This window comes from Pyrus communis, chromosome 13, assembly GCF_963583255.1.
Source record: "Pyrus communis chromosome 13, drPyrComm1.1, whole genome shotgun sequence".
Lineage (NCBI taxonomy): Eukaryota > Viridiplantae > Streptophyta > Magnoliopsida > Rosales > Rosaceae > Pyrus > Pyrus communis.
This window is the reverse complement of record NC_084815.1, coordinates 21,204,446-21,224,743: the sequence shown is the minus strand read 5'-3', so window position 1 is coordinate 21,224,743 and position 20,298 is coordinate 21,204,446. Positions and strand designations below refer to the sequence as shown.

At 36.3% G+C, this 20,298-nt stretch overlaps 3 protein-coding genes across 3 annotated transcripts; 1 reads left to right on the top strand and 2 right to left on the bottom strand.

Moving 5' to 3' along the window:
* Positions 1-11,067: 11,067 nt before the first annotated feature.
* LOC137713879 (high-affinity nitrate transporter 3.2-like) lies at positions 11,068-12,980 on the top strand. Its single transcript, XM_068453229.1, has 2 exons — positions 11,068-11,295; positions 12,009-12,980. The coding sequence occupies exons 1-2, from the start codon at positions 11,163-11,165 to the stop codon at positions 12,485-12,487; spliced, it is 612 nt and encodes a 203-aa protein (XP_068309330.1). The 5' UTR covers positions 11,068-11,162; the 3' UTR covers positions 12,488-12,980.
* A 143-nt stretch (positions 12,981-13,123) lies between these two features.
* On the bottom strand, positions 13,124-15,901 carry LOC137712788 (manganese-dependent ADP-ribose/CDP-alcohol diphosphatase). The gene is made up of 2 exons (XM_068451950.1): positions 15,741-15,901; positions 13,124-14,335 (listed from the first exon to the last, which is right to left on the bottom strand). The coding sequence occupies exon 2, from the start codon at positions 14,314-14,316 to the stop codon at positions 13,309-13,311; it is 1,008 nt and encodes a 335-aa protein (XP_068308051.1). The 5' UTR covers positions 14,317-14,335; positions 15,741-15,901; the 3' UTR covers positions 13,124-13,308.
* Positions 15,902-19,027: 3,126 nt separating this feature from the next.
* Positions 19,028-19,617, bottom strand: LOC137712344 (uncharacterized). Its single transcript, XM_068451440.1, is given in 2 exon segments — positions 19,028-19,336; positions 19,339-19,617. Coding segments are annotated over 2 exon segments (588 nt in total).
* Positions 19,618-20,298: the final 681 nt, after the last annotated feature.

The following is a 20,298-nucleotide window of genomic DNA, read 5'->3' as shown; positions in this document are numbered from 1 at the left end:
CAATATCGTGCTACGGTGGTGGAGCGGGCCCGGGAAGTGATCCCCCCGGGCCGGGATGTGACATATATTAAGTACATAGAAAAATATTGAATTGACAATTGATCAAAGCATCTTAAGCAAATTTTATAAAGAAACAGATGTTTAGTCTAAACAAGTTAGAAAAAATATAGAAAATTAATTACTCCTTAAGTTTATTCATACTCTCCTTAGTCTCACCTAATAAAAAAATTGACCTAATCAAACTACGTTATCGAAATTTTTTAATAGTATTGACCCCTTCTCATTGCAAAGACAAAGGAGAAATAGAAATGATCAATTTTTTGCTTTTTTACCAAAGAACTTATCAATCTTATCATTTCACTGCTTTTCATAGCATATGAAGGAACATATTCACCTCTCAAATGGCATCTACCAAATCAAGAAGCATATTCAGCAAACCAAAATTATGGCAAATACGGCTTGTCTTTTCACTAGTTCAAAGTACGGATAGGATGGAAAAATCGAAAACCGAAAAATACCGAACCGAAATAGAAAAAACATGAACCAAAAAAACAATCGAACCGAAACAAAAGTTATTTGTTCGGTTTCGATGATTAAAAAACCAAATCAAACTGAACCAAACCGAGTTAAATTTAATTAAGTTTATTTATTTATTTAATATTTGAGTGTTTATATTACAAACCCAATTTAAGTTTAAACCCAAGTTTTAAGCTTTTGTTTTAGGCCAACCATTAACCCATAATCCAAGTCCTTTTTCTTCTTCCCACCCAACCCTCTTCTTTGTTCCAATTTTTTTCTCCCCTTCCATCCCTCTGCTTTCTTCCTTTTTTTTTTCTCCCCACCCAACCCTCCATGCATCTTCTCTCTCTGTTTCTTCTTGCATCTTCTTTCTCTTTCTCTATTTTTTTTTCTTTCTTTACTTTCTTTGAAATGGAAAAATTGTAAGCAAAGTTGTAGAGCATAGACCAATTTTCAAATTAAAAAAAAATATATCTTATAAAAAAACCGAACCAAACTGAAACTGAGCTGAAAAAAACCGAACCAAAATTAAACCAAACTGAATAAAAATTGAAAAAAAATTGAACCAAACCAAACCGAACCGAAATTTTCGGTTTGGTTTCGGTTTTCGCAAAAAACCAAACTGATTGTAACTGAACCCACCCCTAGTTCGAAGAAACAAGATAGTCACAAATCTTAGGGCTTATTTGGTATCCTATTAAAAAAAATTCATCATTTCTCAAAACAATTCTTAAGAACGTCTCTTGAAAACAATTTTATTTAAGACTAAAAAACTTGTTTGATATGAGATTAACAATTTTTAAACCTTGAAACTTAAACTAGACAAAGAGATCCAAAGAGAAGGGTCGCAGTGAAGGCAGAAAGAGAAGAGATGATGAAAGAAAGTAAGGGAATATCGGAGGAGAGAGCAATAATAAGAGATCAGATGAGAGAGAAAGAAGAGAAAGGATGAGAGGATATAAAGAGAAAGAGGAGAGAGAGAGAAGAGAGGGGATCAGAGGAGAGAGAAAGAAGACGAAAAAATAGAAGACGGAGAGAGAGATTTGGAGTGAGAGAGGAGGAGAGAGGGAAAAGAAATAAGTGGTTTTTAGTTTAAAAACTCTTTTAAGTTTAAAAATTTTAAAAACTCACTTCTGGTGTTTTGAGAATAAGCTATATTTTTAAGTTAGTCTTGAGTTCAATTTTAAAAAATAGTCTTACCAACCAAGTTTTTAATGCCTAAAATTTGAAAAGTGTTTTTGAGTTTAAAAAATTAGATTTAAGTAGAGTACCAAACAAATCCTTAATGGTTTCCTCACACTTTGATAAATAAAAATATATATTTGGACAAAAGAAAAGTGCAAACGAAAAACTGAGTGTATGAAAAACACTATCTTATTCATAATGCATGTCGGCATTATCGTGTACAAGAACAATAGTGAGAGTTCAAAAAACTACTGCATGAGAAAGTTGTTACCATAGCAGATACAAAACGATTACCAACTTCAACCGTTACTGTCTGAGACAAAAGTACTAATCCATTACTAAATTTATGTGTAGTAGTTTCAGTTCTTCCTCTTCCAAAAACGAACAGCAAACAATTTCGTTGAACAAAAATCGCGTCCGTTTGACGAAACTAGCAGATATCTAGGAAATGATTTCCTTTTTGTTTCTTGTAAGGAGATCAAATTGAGAATCTCTCTTCTATATCAATTTACAGTTTAACAGATATTGGTCCTCACTTTGGTCCAAAACCAAACCACTGTGCCAGGAAGAACTTATTCTTTTTTCGGGAGGCATCAGGTGCGGCTTTTGCAGGTGAAGGGGATTTGACAGGCGAAGAGCTTGGTTTAGCTACAACAGAAAAGATGTCAAAGATTTAGGGATAAAGGAAATGTAATAATACTTTCGAAGGTATTGTAAAATTATCAATAGATTATACACAGGTCCGTTTGGAACTGTGATTACGTTGGAAGCACTTCTACTTATCAACGTTTATGCTGGGAATGACACATCAAAACTTTAATTATAAAACCAAGCGCTCAAAACTTTTATCAAATCTTTTATTATGAAACCAATTGCTTTTTGGAAAGTACTTTTGATAGTTAGAGGTGTTTTTGATAGCTAGAAAAGCGGTTTTAACTGCAATCGAACCTAATTTTGGTGAAACCCCCTTGGCATTTCTTGCATCGTTAGGACTCTTGTTCAAAACTTTAATTATAAAACCAAGTGCTCAAAACTTTTATCAAATCTTTTATTATGAAACCAATTGCTTTTTGGAAAGTACTTTTGATAGTTAGAGGTGTTTTTGATAGCTAGAAAAGCGGTACTGCAATCGAACCTAATTTTGGGGAAACCCCCTTGGCATTTCTTGCATCGTTAGGACTCTTGTCTGAGTTTTGGATGGTGGGTTGGTTGCGGGAAATAGAGGTTGATTTTCGCTCGGAAACCTTCTGCTCCACACGTTCTCTGCTCTCACCCCCACCTGAAATCGTCACAAGTAGAGCTAAGGGCTGTCAAGGGTCTTAACCCTAATGTGCAACCATAGGTATAGTCACAAAAATAGTAAGTTTACTTTCATTAGGAGGCTTCCCATAATTTTGCAGCAAAGCTTCAAGAAAGGAATCATCTCTTTGGTCCTGTGTCACTGATAGGGATAACCAAAAGAAAATTGGAGTATTACATTTACTACACATGTACAAAAACACATTCTCGTCGATGATCTAGAGAGCGAAAAAAAAAAGGCGTACTTACATTGATCAAAAAGTGAATTCCGGTAATTGGAGGCTAAGCCCACCAGTAGCAACTGAACTGCCTCGGCGTCTCTTGTCATGGACAGTTGAAGGGACGGCTTCAAATTTTGAGTGTCTAACAAAATACCTGCAAGCTGCAACAGTGGAAGTCACTGAAAATCCTAATCCAGGTTCAAACAAAAGAATTAAAAGCGTTTTTGGACGACTAAAAGTTTTGTGATTTACCAAAAGTTTCTTCAGCAAAGGGTTTTCAAGTAGATCGTAGGCATCTTCGCAGTAATTATCTGTCAGAATGGTGCATTGAGATCCAACCTAATAAAGAAAGATGCACAATACACACCTGTATTAGTTCACGTCTTGTGTCTAAGTGAAGTTTTGCTAGAAAATAGAGCTGAGCGTACACTAAACATACAATATAATATTAAAGAACACTAAACCGTGGTTTATATACGGCTTATTGGAAGTCTTGTATCGCCGGATTCTATTTTTTACTCAAAATTTGTAACCGCATAATCTACCTAACATGTATGTTCCAATTACCTCGCCATTGTTCGTCAGAACATCTTGTCCGACCACAAGAATGTTTAATTTCCCGGCCATCATTAGACTCTCCAAGTCCACCTGAAACCAAATTGGATCAACAAAAATCCCCAAATCATGAAAAATATTTGTTGTGTGCATATATATATATATATATATATATATATATATAGAGAGAGAGAGAGAGAGAGAGAGAGAGAGAGAGAGAGAGAGAGAGTGCATTGCAAAAGAAGATACACACACACACAAAAATTATATATATAAAGGAATTGAAGTACCTCATCGGCAAAGAGCAATGAGGTGGCATCAAGGCCAACATGGTGAAATAGCCAAGCAGCCTCTCTTTGTTTCCACATCCTCCCTCTCTTCACATTCATCACTGGAACCACCACATACTCCTCCTCCTCCCCATTCCCTTTGCTCTTACTTTCCTTCTTCACCCTGTTCTCAAGCAACCATGCATAACATATTGCTGCTACCATTGTACTTGTACCTACATTTCCAATTTTATCAACAAGGTGACATCTCATTAGACTTCTAATTAAAGATTTGCGATATTAATTTGTAAACAAATATATAATATGAGCAGTTCATAAAGCATTTTTCATTTTATCGCAAGGAACTGTAAACCATATTAGTTAATTGAAATGGTAATTTATGTCGCAAGTATGGTTACTATTGTATCACTCCTACTGCGATTTAGAAATGCGATCTCTTTAGCATGATTTATTCAAACTCGAAATAGCTTACTATTTGAGGTGTCGGAAAGTACGATTTTAGCCTTGGAATTAACTTGGCCATCCAAGACTTTCTCAACCTTGGTCCTTTGCACTTTGAGAAACCTATTAAGGTCAAAGTCTTGGGCTTGGGCTTCATTTTGGGCTGCATCATTAGGCCATCCAATTACATTGGGCCGTGAGACACTCTTCTCAATGGAACAAGTAGACGACGATATGGACCTACGACGGGCCGACGGGACAAGATTTTTAGGCGGAGAGAGCACATGGGCGTCAGGCAACGGTGTCGGGCTTTGGAATGTCCGTCGAGAAGGGATCGGGATCCCATGCGGTCGAGGAGAGGAGGGATCGTTTTGGAACCGCGACCTGCGGCTCACCGGTTGACGGGGGGCGATAGTTTGGGCTGCAGGCTCAGGATTGGGTTGTTGGGCCTGAGGGAGATTGGGTTGTTGGGCCCGCGAGGGATTGGAGTTGGGCTTGAGGATGTTGGAAAACCATTTATGCACCGCAGAAGCCGGTGAAATTTCCGCTGGCGACGCTGGTGATGTGGGCGAGTCAGGGAGCGGCACGTCAGACTTGTTTCGGGAGTGCTTGGCTGACTTGGATAGAATCTCGCCACTAAAAGTCTCCGTTGCGCGGTACCTGTTTACCCCAAAACAAGGTATAGTTTGAATTTTCACTTTCGATCATATGATCGTATTCATTCTTTTTGACAAATACAATATTCTAAATTATTATAATTTATAAAAAGATAAATTTGAACTTCGATGTAAGACGACATATACACTACCTTCTGGCGGACCTAGACATTGGGTCCCGTCGATCTAGGGCGGAAGAGAGCGACAATCTTGGGTTAACATGACCCTGTGGACCTGCTGCGAACCGTGGTGAGCCAGCAGCGAGTCGAGAGGGCGAGTCACTCCGAGTCGGCGACGAGGCAACAATACGCCTGGCCTCTTGTAACCACTCCTGAGTCATTTTGCTAGTAGGCGTAGTGGGTGTGGTGGATCTGGGGCTGTCATCATCGTCGTCGTCCACGTCGTCTCCAGTCAGGTTATACGACTTGTTCTCGACCTTCACGGTGCCGAAGAACATGTCGTTCATGAAGTCCGTGAGGTCCGCCACTTGTTGGGGTTTATTACGGCGGACCTCTGCAGTAACAACCGGCTGTTGCTGCTTAATATCGTGCTGCATGGCTAAAAGCGGCCCCCCGTTTCCGGTTTCTCTGCCGAATCTTCTCCTTTCCATGGCTGTTAATTTCTCAGCTCAGAGTCGTCTCTCTTGTGTTGGAGTTGGAGATTTGTATATAAATATGGAGTGTTTTCGTTGGATTGGACATGGAGAGAGTACCAAGGAAAGTTTGAACGTTTTGGCCGGCATTTTCCGGTCACTGTCTCTTGCTTTGTATTTGTGGGGCGTGTATAATATGTATGCCAAACTCTGCTGGCAAAACTATTTGCCTATTTGTCTCATACAAATACTTTTTTTTATTGGTAGTTTAATTTCTTACTATTTCATTAATCATGCTCAAAATACTTCAAAGGAGTAGAATTCTCTTATTTCCAAATTTTCTTTTTCTTTAGTCACCTCCTATTTGAACAGTCACGATTAAGTTACGTCAATATCTTGTGTTGACTTCTTTATAAAGAGAAAAAAAATAAAGAAAAAAGTGAGAGAGAAGAGAAGGGGAGAAGAGAGGATCTTACTTCACTTCAAATTATTTAAAAGGGAGTTGCTAGCGAGACCCGCCCAAAAATTAACTCTGCAAAGACTCGCTAGTCACCTAGCTTTTCAACCAGCATTGAATTCCAACTAGGGCCGATGTCTTAAATAAAACCAAAAAAAAAACAAATTGTTCATCAATCCTGCAAGAATTTTGTACTTCAAATTATTAAAACGTTTGTTTCTGCACTCAGAAATTGAGGCATCAAAAGAACCTATTATAACTTTCAAGTAATATTTGGCTTCCATGAACAATAGATTGATGAAACTGCGATGCTACCAATTTATAACTTTAAGGTTGTGTTTGATATGTGAAAATAAATAATTTTCCATGTATTTTTTTAGGAGAAGGGAAATGCAAATTCTTTTGTTATGTTTGGTTACATTAGCAATGTATGTAGGCATGGAATATCACCTTTTTGGGATATAATGTGCACTTCTAATTGTCAACGAGGATATATTTATCATAAAATTATATCAATACCAACGGGTGGAGGAATTCACTTTCCCCCTAATTTCTCATGGGCCAGGAAATTATTTTCAAGCTTGGACTTGCCAAATATGAGAAAACCTTTCTCATTCCCGAGCATACCAAACGCAACCGAAGAGTTGTTTTTGTCAAATTCTAAATATGTGGACCAAATTGCTATATGACCCAAACCACTGGTGTCCAAAATGTAATTAGCAAAAAAAATTAATGCTGCACACCTTTTTTGTGTTTTTTACAAACATGTTCAAACTATGCCTTTGACAAACATGTTCAAACTTTGTTTTTGTGAACAAGCTGAAACGAATATCCTTTGGTGATTTTACATACACTTAATAACATATGTATTTTTTATGTCGTGTTTATGTATGGGGAATGAAATGAGAGGACAGAGAATTGCACTTATTTTTAGTAATTCAAGTGTTTATCAAAACTTGGGGAAGAAAAATATATACGGGACACTTAAAATGGGGAATCAGACTCTTTAAACTTCCGAAATTGGATTCTTGATATTGAGGTAATATTTGGATTCCTCGAAATCAAGCCCATCAGGAATCCAATTTTGTACCAATATTAGCCCATGGTTTTTGCTAATTCCAAAACACTCGTTGCAGTTTTACCTGTCCAACTCCAACGAACAGTCCTATAGCCTCCAACAAACCCATCTCTCCTTCCCAATTGCTGTTGGAGAAGCTTCAGCATGAAGCAATTATGATTCTACCTTATTCTAACTCCTCCTCAATGTAACTGCTTTCGTTCTGATTATGAATTAGTAGACGAGGCATCAATGTCACTGAAAACTTTGAGAACCATTAGGATGACATAGTCCACAACATTAGCTTCTATATTGGCTTCTCGGAAGATATGCATGAACAATAGTTATGAAAACTTATTGTTGACTTAGTTGATACATTGAGAAAACTTGCTCTTGAGGAAGTTGTGCTTTTACCGTTAAACACGATCAAGACCCAGCCTTGATGCCCCAAAAAAAAACCATGTTTAAGGCCTCTTGCAAAACTAGAAAAATATCCTGAGCTTGTGACAAAACCATCAAAACATGTTCAAACTTGCACTACTTATGTGAAGGAGATGTTGGGAAATCTTTAAGGGAAGGGATTCTTATTTTTTTTTATAAAAATGAGGATTAGTTGAGGGGTCCACACTGCATCGAACTTTAACGACTCGAACCGTTCTTGCAAAATATTAGCCAAATCGGAAATGTTTAAGACATCTAATTGGGTTCAAAGAAATTAACGAATACTTTGTTATATAAGAAACAATGAAACTTTATCTTGATAATTAAATAGGCAAACAGTTTCGGATTGAATTGAATTTTTGCAAGGATGATCTATGAATTGAGACTTATAAAATAGACGTTCGGATTGTTGAAATTTGATATTGAGTGAGCTCCACAACTAATCCTCATTAAAATAAATAAATAAATAAGGATCCCTTTGCATAAAGGGTCTGGGAGATGTTGATCCATGTTCAAGCAATTAGTATACTTTATGGGGCCTAATTGATATCCATTAACAATGATCATATGGGGCTTTAAATATTTTAGCCCACCATAAACTCTGTTAATATTTAACACCTACTTGATTGGGGCTGGCTTCAAGAAACATCTGCTCCACTTTTGTGGCAATTCTTATATGAAATATGATTAATATATACATATTTTTGTTTTTGTTTTTGTTATTGTATTTAATTAAGATGACATATTTGTTCTCAACTTTCACGTCTCTGTTATAAATTAAATAGTCTATCTGTCTGAACGTATCATTTCATAGTATTTATTTCATTATTTCTATAAATAAAGAAAACAATTAATCATAAGTGATCAACACCCTCAGAAATCTTGAGTTTGAACGCTAACAAGACATATATCAACCGTCAACTCAAAAAGGGTCATCTCTAAAAATTCAGCCACAAATGACCCAAGTTGATCAAAAGGGTCATTCTCTAAATTCACCTACAAATGACCCAAATTGATTACATTTATTCCAAAATATCTTCATTATTCTAATCCTTCTCATTGATCCTAGAATCTAATTAAAGAGAAAAATATGTTAATCTCATCTTATGCTTGCATAAGCTGTATTAAAGTTTGATCATGGATATAATCTCTTAAACTAATTTGCGAAATCATGAAGCAATTTCGTTGACTTTGATTTGAGAAAAGTACATAGTTGACTACTTTCAAGAATTGTGTGCATAAACATCTTTTGATTGTCTCACTTGGTTGCACAATTTGAGAGCAAAAGAGTTTCCTTGAATATTAAAATTGGAGGCTTTCTGCCACTGAACAGCTATGCACACTATAACATTCAATTTAGCTATCATGACTCTAAAAGTATTGAAATTAATATTATATAGTATGGAGTTTATCAGATCACCACGTTGGTTTGGAAGTGCTTATGCAAGAATCAATTTTTACTCATAAACTATTCTTGATTTTTATTGGAACCACAACAAATTTTTATCAACGGAAATGGTTTGTGCACACATTTTTATTTTGGTGCACAACTTTTTTTTATAAGTACAACAGAAAAGTTGTTCTTTTGTGATCGAAAAATTATGATTCGAGTCGTCAAAATATCTTCTTTACAAGTAAGAGTAAGGCATCGTATGATAAACGACTTTGCTCATAAGCACATGTAGTTATAAAAAAACAAGCGATTTAGTTTCTCCAAAAAAAAGGCAAACTTTAACCTATTTCCTATAATTGCAAAGAGAGTTAATTTTCACACACCTATTTTAATCTCAAATAATTCTTTTTATTTTTAATTATTTAACCAATAAAATTAACCAGAAAAATGTGTGTTTATAATTTCTTAATCTAAACTCTTGCCACCCACTTGGTGATTCGTTTTTTTTTTTTTTTTTTGGTCAAGGGGAAGATTTTATTTCAACTAAAACACAAACTTACAAACAGACAAAGACCCAACAACACCTATAAACAACCAAAAAGGGCCTAAACAGAAAGAAAAAACAACAGAAACAGATAATAAGCCCAAAAGCCTAAAACCAAGGAACATCCGAGAAACACCCACTGCCTTCTCCACCGACGGTCCAAGGAATTGCCAACCAGCCGATTCTCCAACCACCATCGATCATCTGCTTCACTGACTTCTCCTGCGCACAGCCATAAGTTAGGGGTAATCAGCATGCAAACGAAAGAGTCCAATCACTAGGTGGAAGCTCAGAACAAGTCCCGAGCAACAATGTCGCAAGTGGTAGACACAAAGGAGAACGTTGTGGTGTGGAAAACACCCGACCCAGTGTAAGCGTCAGAACTTTACACACGAACTCGACAGAGGACATGGCTGAAAAATGAAGCAAGGAAGAACCAAGAAGAAGAAAACCCACAGAGTTGAAGGAATTGGATAGGCCGAATTGAAAATTAAGGAGAACCAACAGTAGATGCAAAGAGAAAATAAGAAGAAAAGGGAGAAGAGAACGGAGCACCTGACCCCAACTGAAGCTAGGATTGGTACCACCGAAAAATTCGGAAGAAGGTCTCACAAAAGCACTCTCACAGCTGAGAGAAAGAAACTCTCGCAGAGGAGAGACTATGAAATTGCAATTTATTTTCCCACCCGAAAAGTGTTTTTGAGCGGTCACTTGGTGATTTGTTTTGTTTGCCCTTTACAAGACATAAAGGACAAAGAGGAAGAAGACATTGGGCCACCATTGCAAATCTTCTCTTATCACCTCCCACCACAACTTGGAACAAATTAAAAAAAAAAAAAAAAAATAATCCTACTCAAAGTCAATCTATAAACAAAATCCCAACACACATCCAGCCCAGAAACCTTGTCATCTCAATACTCTAATACCCAAAAATTATACAAAAAAACTCACAACCCCACCCTTTCAGTGCACTTTAAGGCCATTTTAACAGAGAGAACCCTCTTCGGATTCTCTTTGAGGTTATTAGAGGATTATTTAATCGTATTCGTTCATCATAAATTATATAATTAGTTTTTATCAGGTACCATTTGTATTCAATTTTAAATAAAATTTTAAATAATTTCTGACCACACAATATATGATGAATGAACAGAATTAGAGAATTCTCGGAATCCTCACAAAATGAACCCAGAGAGATCCTCATTCGTTTAACATTCCCATCACATATTTAAACAATTTTTTTACTAAATTATCCGCATGTTTTGGATCCCTAACCTCACATATTCCAGCATATACTTTGGGTCTTTTTAGTCTTTCGACCTCTTCTGCAAAAACCAATTTCTCACTTTTTAAATATTATTCTTTTTTAGTTTTGAATTTTGGGACTTGTATATAAAGGGAACCCTAGTGCCAGTTCATATCATCACCTCCAGAATCAGATTCTAAAGTGTTCTCTCTCTCTCTCTCTCTAAAATTTCAATCTTTGGGTGATCTGCAAGTAAAACTTATCAGATGGCATCTCATGGGATTCTGCTGTCTTCACTTCTTCTGCTCTCCTGCTTATCCCAAACTTCCTATGGGATTGTCCTCTTTTCTTCTCTCAAGGATAGTCTCTTTGTTACTGCTTCACACACAGAAAACCAGGGTAAATAGTACAGATATTTTTCTTGAAAATTTACCAAGTTTCCAGTCCCATATCTTGTTTCTTCAATTGGGTTTCTATATATTTTCATTGCAAGTCATGAATTTTACAGTTTCCAAATTAGGAAAGGTAAACAAAATTCGCCAGGAATATGATTTCCGCACTCTTTCTATCTTCTGCACTCCATCCCTCTCCTCTCCTCTTCGATTTATTCAATCAAAAGAGAATCAAAACACGAAATAAGAGGAGTGCAGAAGATAAAAACACCGAGTGTGAAAATTATTATCCATACTAAAAGTCCCCCAACTTTCTAGTCCAACCTCCTTATTTTGCAACTGGGTTTTTTATATTAAATTTCTGGTCCAAAACACTTTTTTTTCTCTTTTTCATTAGGGTTTCTTTATATTTTCATTGCAATTCATGAATACTAAAATGATTTTTGCACTTTTTCATCCACGGTTGAAAAGAAAACGATAGCGTGAAAATCTCCACCTTTTTAATCCATACTGCTAATTCCGCAAATTTTTCTCATTTTTCCTAAATTTGCAAATTTTACACTTCCCAAAACATGCGAAGATAAACAAATAGCCAAATACACAAAAAGTCTCCTACGTTCCTCCCCAAAAACCAAACTTCCCAACCGGTTTTTCTTTATATTTTAATTTTAATTAGCAAAATAAATCCAATATTAATCTTAATCCATGATTGTTTTGCAGTTATGAAAGCAGGGATAGACAAGCTCACCGTTTCATGGGGGCTAAACCAGAGCTACGAAGCCGGCACCGACTCAACCTTCAAGACCATCAAGGTCAAGTTATGCTACGCGCCGGTGAGCCAAGTCGACCGCGGGTGGAGGAAGACCGTCGACAACCTCGCCAAGGACAAGACATGCCTGTTCAAGATCGTCGAAAGGTCGTACACCAGCAAGTCCAACGACACCGTCGAGTGGACCATCGAGCGCGACGTGCCGGGCGCCACGTACTTCGTACGCGCCTACGCTTTCAACGCCGCGGGTCAGGAGGTGGCGTATGGTCAGACTACGAACGCCAAAAAGACCGCCAACTTGTTTGTGGTGGAGGGAATCAGCGGCCGCCACGTGTCGCTTGACATTGCATCAGTTGTCTTCAGTGTTTTCTCGGTTTTGTCCCTGGCTGGTTTCTTTATTGCAGAGAAGAGAAGGGCAAAGTCGTCATAAAAGTAAAATATGCAGTGTTCATGTCGTCATAAGAGTAGACGCTTAAGGTTGGGGCAGGACCAGCTTTGAGGGTGTGCTAACGGTGCCACGGACACTTAAAGTTTCTTTACATGTACAAGATATTACTAAATTACTCTTCCAACGCTAGTAGTTTGTGTTTTTTATCTTTTTCATGCATGTAACAAGTCCTTTTTTTTTACAAGAATTGATTGATGTCATGAATGCTATTATTGATCTTTGACATGTGTTAATCACATAGTGCGATTCTCATACATCAACGGTTAAAAAATTATGAACCATCAAAATTGTAATCAGTTTAGTTGTTCACCACTGGTTTGCGAAGTGTGCAAGATTGGACGTGCCTCTCAACCTGCATTTTCCCTGTCTACTTGGAATGTACGAACATAGTGGAAATTAGTATGAAACTATTTAGTCAAAGGTCAGCTGGTAGAAATTTGTCTTAAAGAGCATTTCCCTTTGCACCCGAGGGACGCGAGGGATGAGAATGAGGTCCTATGTTCGATTTACGTCTCCCACAACATAGCTCGTATCAAAGTTACAGCAACAGTGTAGCTGGTGCTCGGGGAACAGACCAAGTTTTTGCAGAACAAAAATGCAAAGCAACAACACATGTAATGACAGTCAAACAGTGAATTTGTATATTGCGTTCCCATGGGAGTACAGATTACAGAACATGAGAAGCTTGCCTACTCTCCCAAATCAATGCAGAGGGAAATGGTTAACAAGCCCTTTTGAGCTTCTGGCGTAACTATTATCGATAATCATACATCTCCAAATAACGTACACAAAGTTCAAAAGAATTAGTTACGAACTTCTTGATGCCGTTTTTCTTGTAAGTGTGCTTGAGGATTGAATAGCATGTCTGTGCTCGCCATTCGGTCAGTACCATTGAGTGAAAGCTTATCATCATAAACATCTATGTACCCATAAGCATCTGTTCCGGGAGGGCACTCAAGGGCAGCTTCAAGAACTCTATGGTGTATTCCATGGGAATCAACTGCGTGGCCACCTTTGTGGTCGTGACCAGCTAGGCAAACCTTCACGCAGTTGTACCGGTGTATCACACTCATGACTTCATCGTAGTTCCACAAAAGTGCTTCTTTGCTTGATGCCCCGGGATCTAAAGGCAGATGGCAACAAATCACTACTTTCTGTTGCAAACTTGTTGCTTCCTGAAGGATGCCGTCTAACCATTCTAATTGTTCCTTTCCAACAGCTCCGTTGAACATAAGGAACCTTCTCTCGAGGCCCTCCAGGCCAGACGGACTGTTCTTATCTGAATTTGGATTTTTCTCTTGAAGGAATTTCAAAGCCTCAATTGTACATGGATGATCTTGAGGCCAGCCAATAGCACTGATATCATAGCCATCCAAAACAACAAATCTGAATTCTGGGGCTGGTGAAAAGTCGTAGTAGGCACGACCATCGACACTTCGAATGTTCAATATCGGAAGTAATTTGTTGCGGGGAAGATTGTACAGGCAATGATTACCAATCATATGATAGACGGGGCCATTAAAATCCTCAAATCCGTCAACAACTCTTCTTACAGCATTCAAGGATTGGTCTTTTGGGCAAAAACCATCAACAATGTCCCCAAAATTGATCACAAATTTATGCTTCTTTTGATCATTCCATCTTTGGACAGCCCTTTGCAATACAGCAATGCTATGACGATAGTATCGTGGAACACCAAGGAAAGAGCGGCCATCAGGAATATCAGCATACTGAACGTCAGAAATTACCCCAAACGAAAATAGAGGTTGATTCCCCCGCACACTTGTTAAGCCATTTGTGCTGCCCATCATGTAAGCTCGTATCACAATCCTATTAGACAGAATGAACAAATTATTGAAGCTCGATGCATTACAAACACATTGGATGTGCAATAAATATCTAAAGTAGATTAGCTGTTATCCTCTGCCACACTGACTAAATCCATAATCAACTATGATAACCATAAATTGTTAGCAGAAGTAACGTATACGTGAAACATCTATGCAAGTTGCGAGTCCAAAACATGACCTCTCCATCATCTACATAATCCGAAATTTTTTTCATATATCTGGAAACAATTTCCAGATCAGTTTATTTGCACGCAGATTCACTCAATGAGAATGAGGATGCAACTGAAAAGCTAAGAGTTCCATCTTGTCTAAACTTGTAAGTTGCAAGCTATGTTGCACCAAAACTTCAAATTTAGACAAGGGTGAGTCTCGGATACCTAGATCCCGACAATACCTTCCCATATCCTGCTCTATTTTGTTATGTTAGAAATTTGCCGTATCGGAGTACTACCCCTACCCTGAAGCATCAACACGTACATAAAATGGGTGTAGCGGAGATGAGGATGCTTCGTTGGATGTGTGGGCACACGAAAAAGGATACGATTAGGAATGAGGATATCCGAGGTAAAGTAGGAGTAGCCGAAATTGAAAGAAAGATGAGAGAAAATCAGTTACGGTGGTTTGGACATGTGCAAAGAAGGCCAACTGACGTTCCGGTTAGAAGATGCAACTACGGAACAGAGGTCTAGGGCCAAAGGGGTAGAGGAAGACCTAGGAAAACTTTGGAAGAGACTCTAAGAAAAGACTTAGAGTACTTGGATCTAAAGGAGGACATAACATAGAATCGAGCGCAATGACGTTCTAGGATTCATATAGCCGATCCCACCTAGTGGTTATCCGTATCCATATCCGTTCAACATAGGTTGCAAGTAATTAGTTACCAAAGTTTGATACTGAATTTGTAATTGGTAACACTAATCAACCAAAAGGGTACAAATCCTATATTTTGTATCTTTGAAAAATCTTTCAGGCATATGACCTAAACCCACACTGCATTTAACCTCAGAATCTGTCTTTGAATGCAAAATTCAGTTTCTGCGTTATTAAAATTCCAGAATTTGACTGAACCAATGACAAATTTCACAGCTTCAGAAACAAACCAATCATAATTCAGACCCAAAATTACATAACAAATCAGAAGAACAAAAAACAATTAACGTTACACATTGCCAGCAGCTGCAACCCAAAAAAATAATTAAAAAACCCATAATTCCGAATTAAACTAATCGTAATTGGGTCGACTTTTAAATGAATTTTAAATTTTAATCGCCTAATCCTCAAAATTAAATGGTACATTAGATTGTTAAAGAAATTTGAACAACGGGTTTTCTAAATTACAACAAAAATTTCACAAGAAAAGAAGAAAACGGGGAAGATTAACGTACCAGGCGGGAGATTCTGGAGACTGAAAGGACAGACGAGGAAGATAACCCAGTACGACGCCGTCTTATATGCAAAGACGAGGAAGTTGGAATCGGATTCGGATTTGGCTTTTGTTGGGTTACGCAAATGTGCACCCACTTTCTTCTCTTCACACTCAATCTTCAACCAAAAGTCTTTTTGTCTTTTTTTTTCCTTTTAATTTAAAAAAAGAAAAAATAAATACTGAAATTATGTATAAACCCCTCGAAAGAATACAAGTTTTGTATTGGGCATGAAGGAACCAAGACAGCACAACACGGCAAACATACGAGAAATATTTTATTATGATGAGATTACGAGTGGTATATTACATATTTTTATGTAAATGGTGAAAAATTTTATTTTTTAAGTTATTAACTTTTTAACACATATATCTCATTATTTTGTATAATAACACATGATATATTACCTCGTGTGCCGATCACATTAAAAAATCCTCTCCAAACAAACGGCTTGCGCGTGAAAATAATCTTTTTGACTGCTGGTGGAATTACCAGATTTGCCATTTTTCCATCTCAGCACACCACCACCGACGTAGGGAAAATCACGTGGTTTATGTGGGCCCCACATTGCTCTTGTCGTTGGAGGACGACGGAGTTACATTCGGTACGTTACTGTAACATTCTAAACCGACAACGTAAATTGCTGTCTTCAATTGTGTTTTTGTGGATAGGAAACCATGTCCCTTATTTTATTTTACTGTTTCAATGATTATTTTGAACAACAATATACAAACCACGATGTCTATCTTACTTCACTTTCTTCACACAAAATTACTGAACTTTTAGAGGTACATATCGTGATGAATAAAACAAAAGAAAATTATGGCAGGCACGAAAGCTAATTCAAAACTTAATTGCTAGAAAAGTGTAATGTTAATCTTGCACACAATTTTTTGTTAAATTGATAGCTACACACAAAAATAAAATAAAAACATGTGGGACACTATCAACGCGATTGGTAAAAAAAAGCGACAAGTTCCACGCACAAGAGTGATCAAGTGAAATGATTAACATAAATAAATACATTTAAGTCACACGTAACGGTAGTATCGCGCCGTTATTAAAAAAAGATTATTTCTCATGCTCAAAAACGCATGTAAAAAAACTAGTGTATTTTAACTTCAAAAGTGATTTCAACATGATAAACATAAATAAACAGAAGTATGTATGATTAAAAAAAATGCAAATATCATTTTCGTTTGAACGTTGCCATTTTTTTTTCATTGCTGATCCACTCAATGAGTCAACAGTTGTAAGGTATCGAACTGAGTACATATGCGTACGTTTTGTCGTCTACGTTAGTTGAGCTTGAAATTTCTCGCCAAACAGTAATACTAGTGGTAACTTTTTCATTAAATTAGTTGTTGAAATTTTTTTATTATAATGTTTAATTTTCAAGTGTGAATGGAAAATTTTCTAGTTGTCACCGTTTCATTGAGACGGTTTTGTTGTTTGAAATTATGGTTGGTGTCAACCTTTCTGAAGAGGTGGGATCATCCATAGTAGAGGATGCAATGCATGGTTTTGTTGTTTAAAATTACGGTTGGTGTCAACATTTTTGAAGAGGCTGGTTCACCTTATTATTATGAAAACTTTAACGAAAAGTTTCTGGTACTGTTTATTTTAACAAAAAATCACATTTTTATACTAAAATGTCAATCTTGGTACTATTCACTTTACTATTTCTTTTGTCTTTATTGTTAAAACTTAAAGTTTTCAAGCCATTTTCATTAGTTTTTATTATTATTATAACTTACCTTTTGATTAGTTGTACACCTTAATAATAAAAAGGTGCCGGTTTGACACATAATTTATGAAAGGGTGACATGAGTTTTATATAAACTCAAGCACACTCCACTCTTAAATAATGAAGTTTTCATAGAACTAGAGTTAATTTTTATTCTTGAGAAATATAGTTTTTCCATTATGTTTTTTTTTCATTCATTATTTCTTTGTCAAATTCTAAGTCGTGTCTTGAGAGTACGAAATATATAAAGTTCGCTAGAGTCCGAAGATTGTGGTGCTTCGACTTCGGATTATGTATTGTTGAGTCCTGAGAGACGTACGTCTTCCACAAGCACAAAAGTATAGGTGAAATTCTATCTTTAAGACATTACATTTGTGCAAGCCTCAATCTCCAGGTTTGCTAGTATAGATGACAAATTAACCCATTAAACCTAATAACCGCGGATAATCGCCGGAAAGTGGCGGATTTCAGGATGAAAACTCAAGTATTTTCTGGATATGAAGAAAACTGTGAATATTTTTTGATAATTTGTTTTGTCTTTCTTCTGTAGTGGCTGTTGTATTTGCTTTTGTCATCCCTTCTCTTTTTTTCGTGGGACCAATTTGTCTTAATTTGCTATCATATTTGGCTTATCATGAATACCTCTAGAAAGTATCTAAAGTGTTGTATGTTTTAGATGAGTTGATGTGGATATTCCATGACATAATTAGTATCTATTAAATTATAATCTGTCCATTGAACTGATAATGTTATTGCATTGACGATGATGGATTTATATAACTGTTGACCGATGAGAATTCGTTATCCGATGGGTATAGTTATGGATAATCCCTGATGATAAATTTGTGGTTATGGATATGATTAATTTTCGTGATTATGGAGATGGATATGACTTTTCCGTCCTCAAATCAAACAGTTGACATCCTTATGTTGTCAGTATTTCTTACTTTCTCTCTAATTGTTTATATTAATCTCATACACAATTGATGTTGTGATTTTTTTAATAATTAGTACTGTTGTTTATATTAATTTTATACACAATTGATGTTGATATATTTTTTTTAATTTTATAATTAGTACTGTTGAATTTCTCTATTATTTATATTCATATTTCCTAATATTGTTCCCCCTAATATGGTTCCAACATTAGTTAGTTGTCGATACTCTCTTAGATTTTGAACAATTCGATCACAGGCAAAAAGCAAAAGGTAACTCATTCAAATCATCAAAAAATAAAGTTTATACATCATCAAAACGTAATTTAACTACAAAGTGAAATAGCTCCTTACACGCAAACAGTCAAATTTTCATATTTTCTTAATATTAAAAAAAATAACATCCACGAACAAATTTGCCTCCATCTACACGATTTAGCCTAACGACATGATTCAAATTTAGTCCACCTCAACATAGGAACTGGTTAATTTGCAATTTTCTGTATCATCGAGAGATATATATCAAAACAGCATTTTCCTGTCCAAGCACAACATCGAGACCTTTTTCATACTTTGGCTACCTTTTGGAACATCTTGGAGATATTCAATCTGTTTCGCTCTATGCGCTTAAGCTTCTTGTTGCCTCTCGTCACAGAAACAATGCTTTTTACGTAAACAACAGCTTGAATAAGTACTTTATCGACATTAAACCCGTCAATAGGAAGGTATTTGAGCTTTCGTGTGCCTAGGTTGTAGGAGACAACACGTCCCGTGATGGTTGCCATAAGAAGCTCGTTGCTCTTCCAAAATGTCAACAGACACTCAAATCTCGGTACAGATTTGATCGTTAAGAGTTTCGCACTCCATCTACTTTATTTTTCACCTGGTCACTAGAGTTGTCCATCACCCATATATCAAATACATACCCATACCTTCCACTATCTAATTCCATCTGATATGAAAACAGCGAGACGGATTCATTCCACCCTGCAAGGCTGTTGTAGCATCCACATCTCTCAAAGCTTTCATATGGAGCCGGTATACTATGAAACGCCTCCTCACCCATGTCGAACGACAGGACAGCATCCCTACCTTGTAAATCTGTAGAACACCAGTAAAAAAATGGGTGCTTTAGATTTTGGTCCTTACAATTCATTATTTCTAGATAAAAACCCATCTATCTTTAAAGATTCAGTTTAAGCCCAAATTTAAAATTTGCAAACATATAGGAACACTATTGACCTATTAATACAATTTATTTACACTCATGCCACTCATACTTTATGGTCCATTTTCTAAATTCCTAAATTTATGCCAAATGAAAAGTAGTAGAAAAAGTGAAATAAAATGAAAAAAGTGTTTGCATTAACCGTATCTATGTCAAACTAGAAAAGTAGTTTTTTTTTTTCGTGATATATTTTGTAGCAATTTTATCCATATTAAATGGTAGGTAAATTAGTTTGTTCCAATTATTTAAAAAAAAAAAATACTACACCTATATTATATATTTTGAATCAAATAACATTCCTCTAACTTGTAGGTAAATTATTTTCTATGTATTGTTTTATATGTTAGACATGTTTTGTTGTTGTATAAACATGAGTGGAACATAATATTGTTGATTTTATACATCAAACTGCATTTCTTTTGTTATAGGTAAATTATTTTCCATGTACAAGTACTTATGTTAGGCAAGTTTTGTTATTGGTACATACAATATTTTGTATCATTGTAAAGAAAGATGTTACATTACACCCATGGTATAATTGTTGTAGGTAAATTATTGGAACTTAATTTGTAGTTAGGTAATGAACATTTCAAAGAGTAGGTAGGTAAA

Excerpts from the sequence above, each read along its gene's own strand:
- LOC137713879 (XM_068453229.1), top strand. The coding sequence starts at position 11,163 with ATGGCATCTCATGGGATTCTGCTGTCTTCACTTCTTCTGCTCTCCTGC. Across the intron at positions 11,296-12,008 it reads TTCACACACAGAAAACCAGG|TTATGAAAGCAGGGATAGAC; the intron begins GTAAATAGTACA and ends ATTGTTTTGCAG.
- LOC137712788 (XM_068451950.1), bottom strand. The coding sequence starts at position 14,316 with ATGATGGGCAGCACAAATGGCTTAACAAGTGTGCGGGGGAATCAACCT.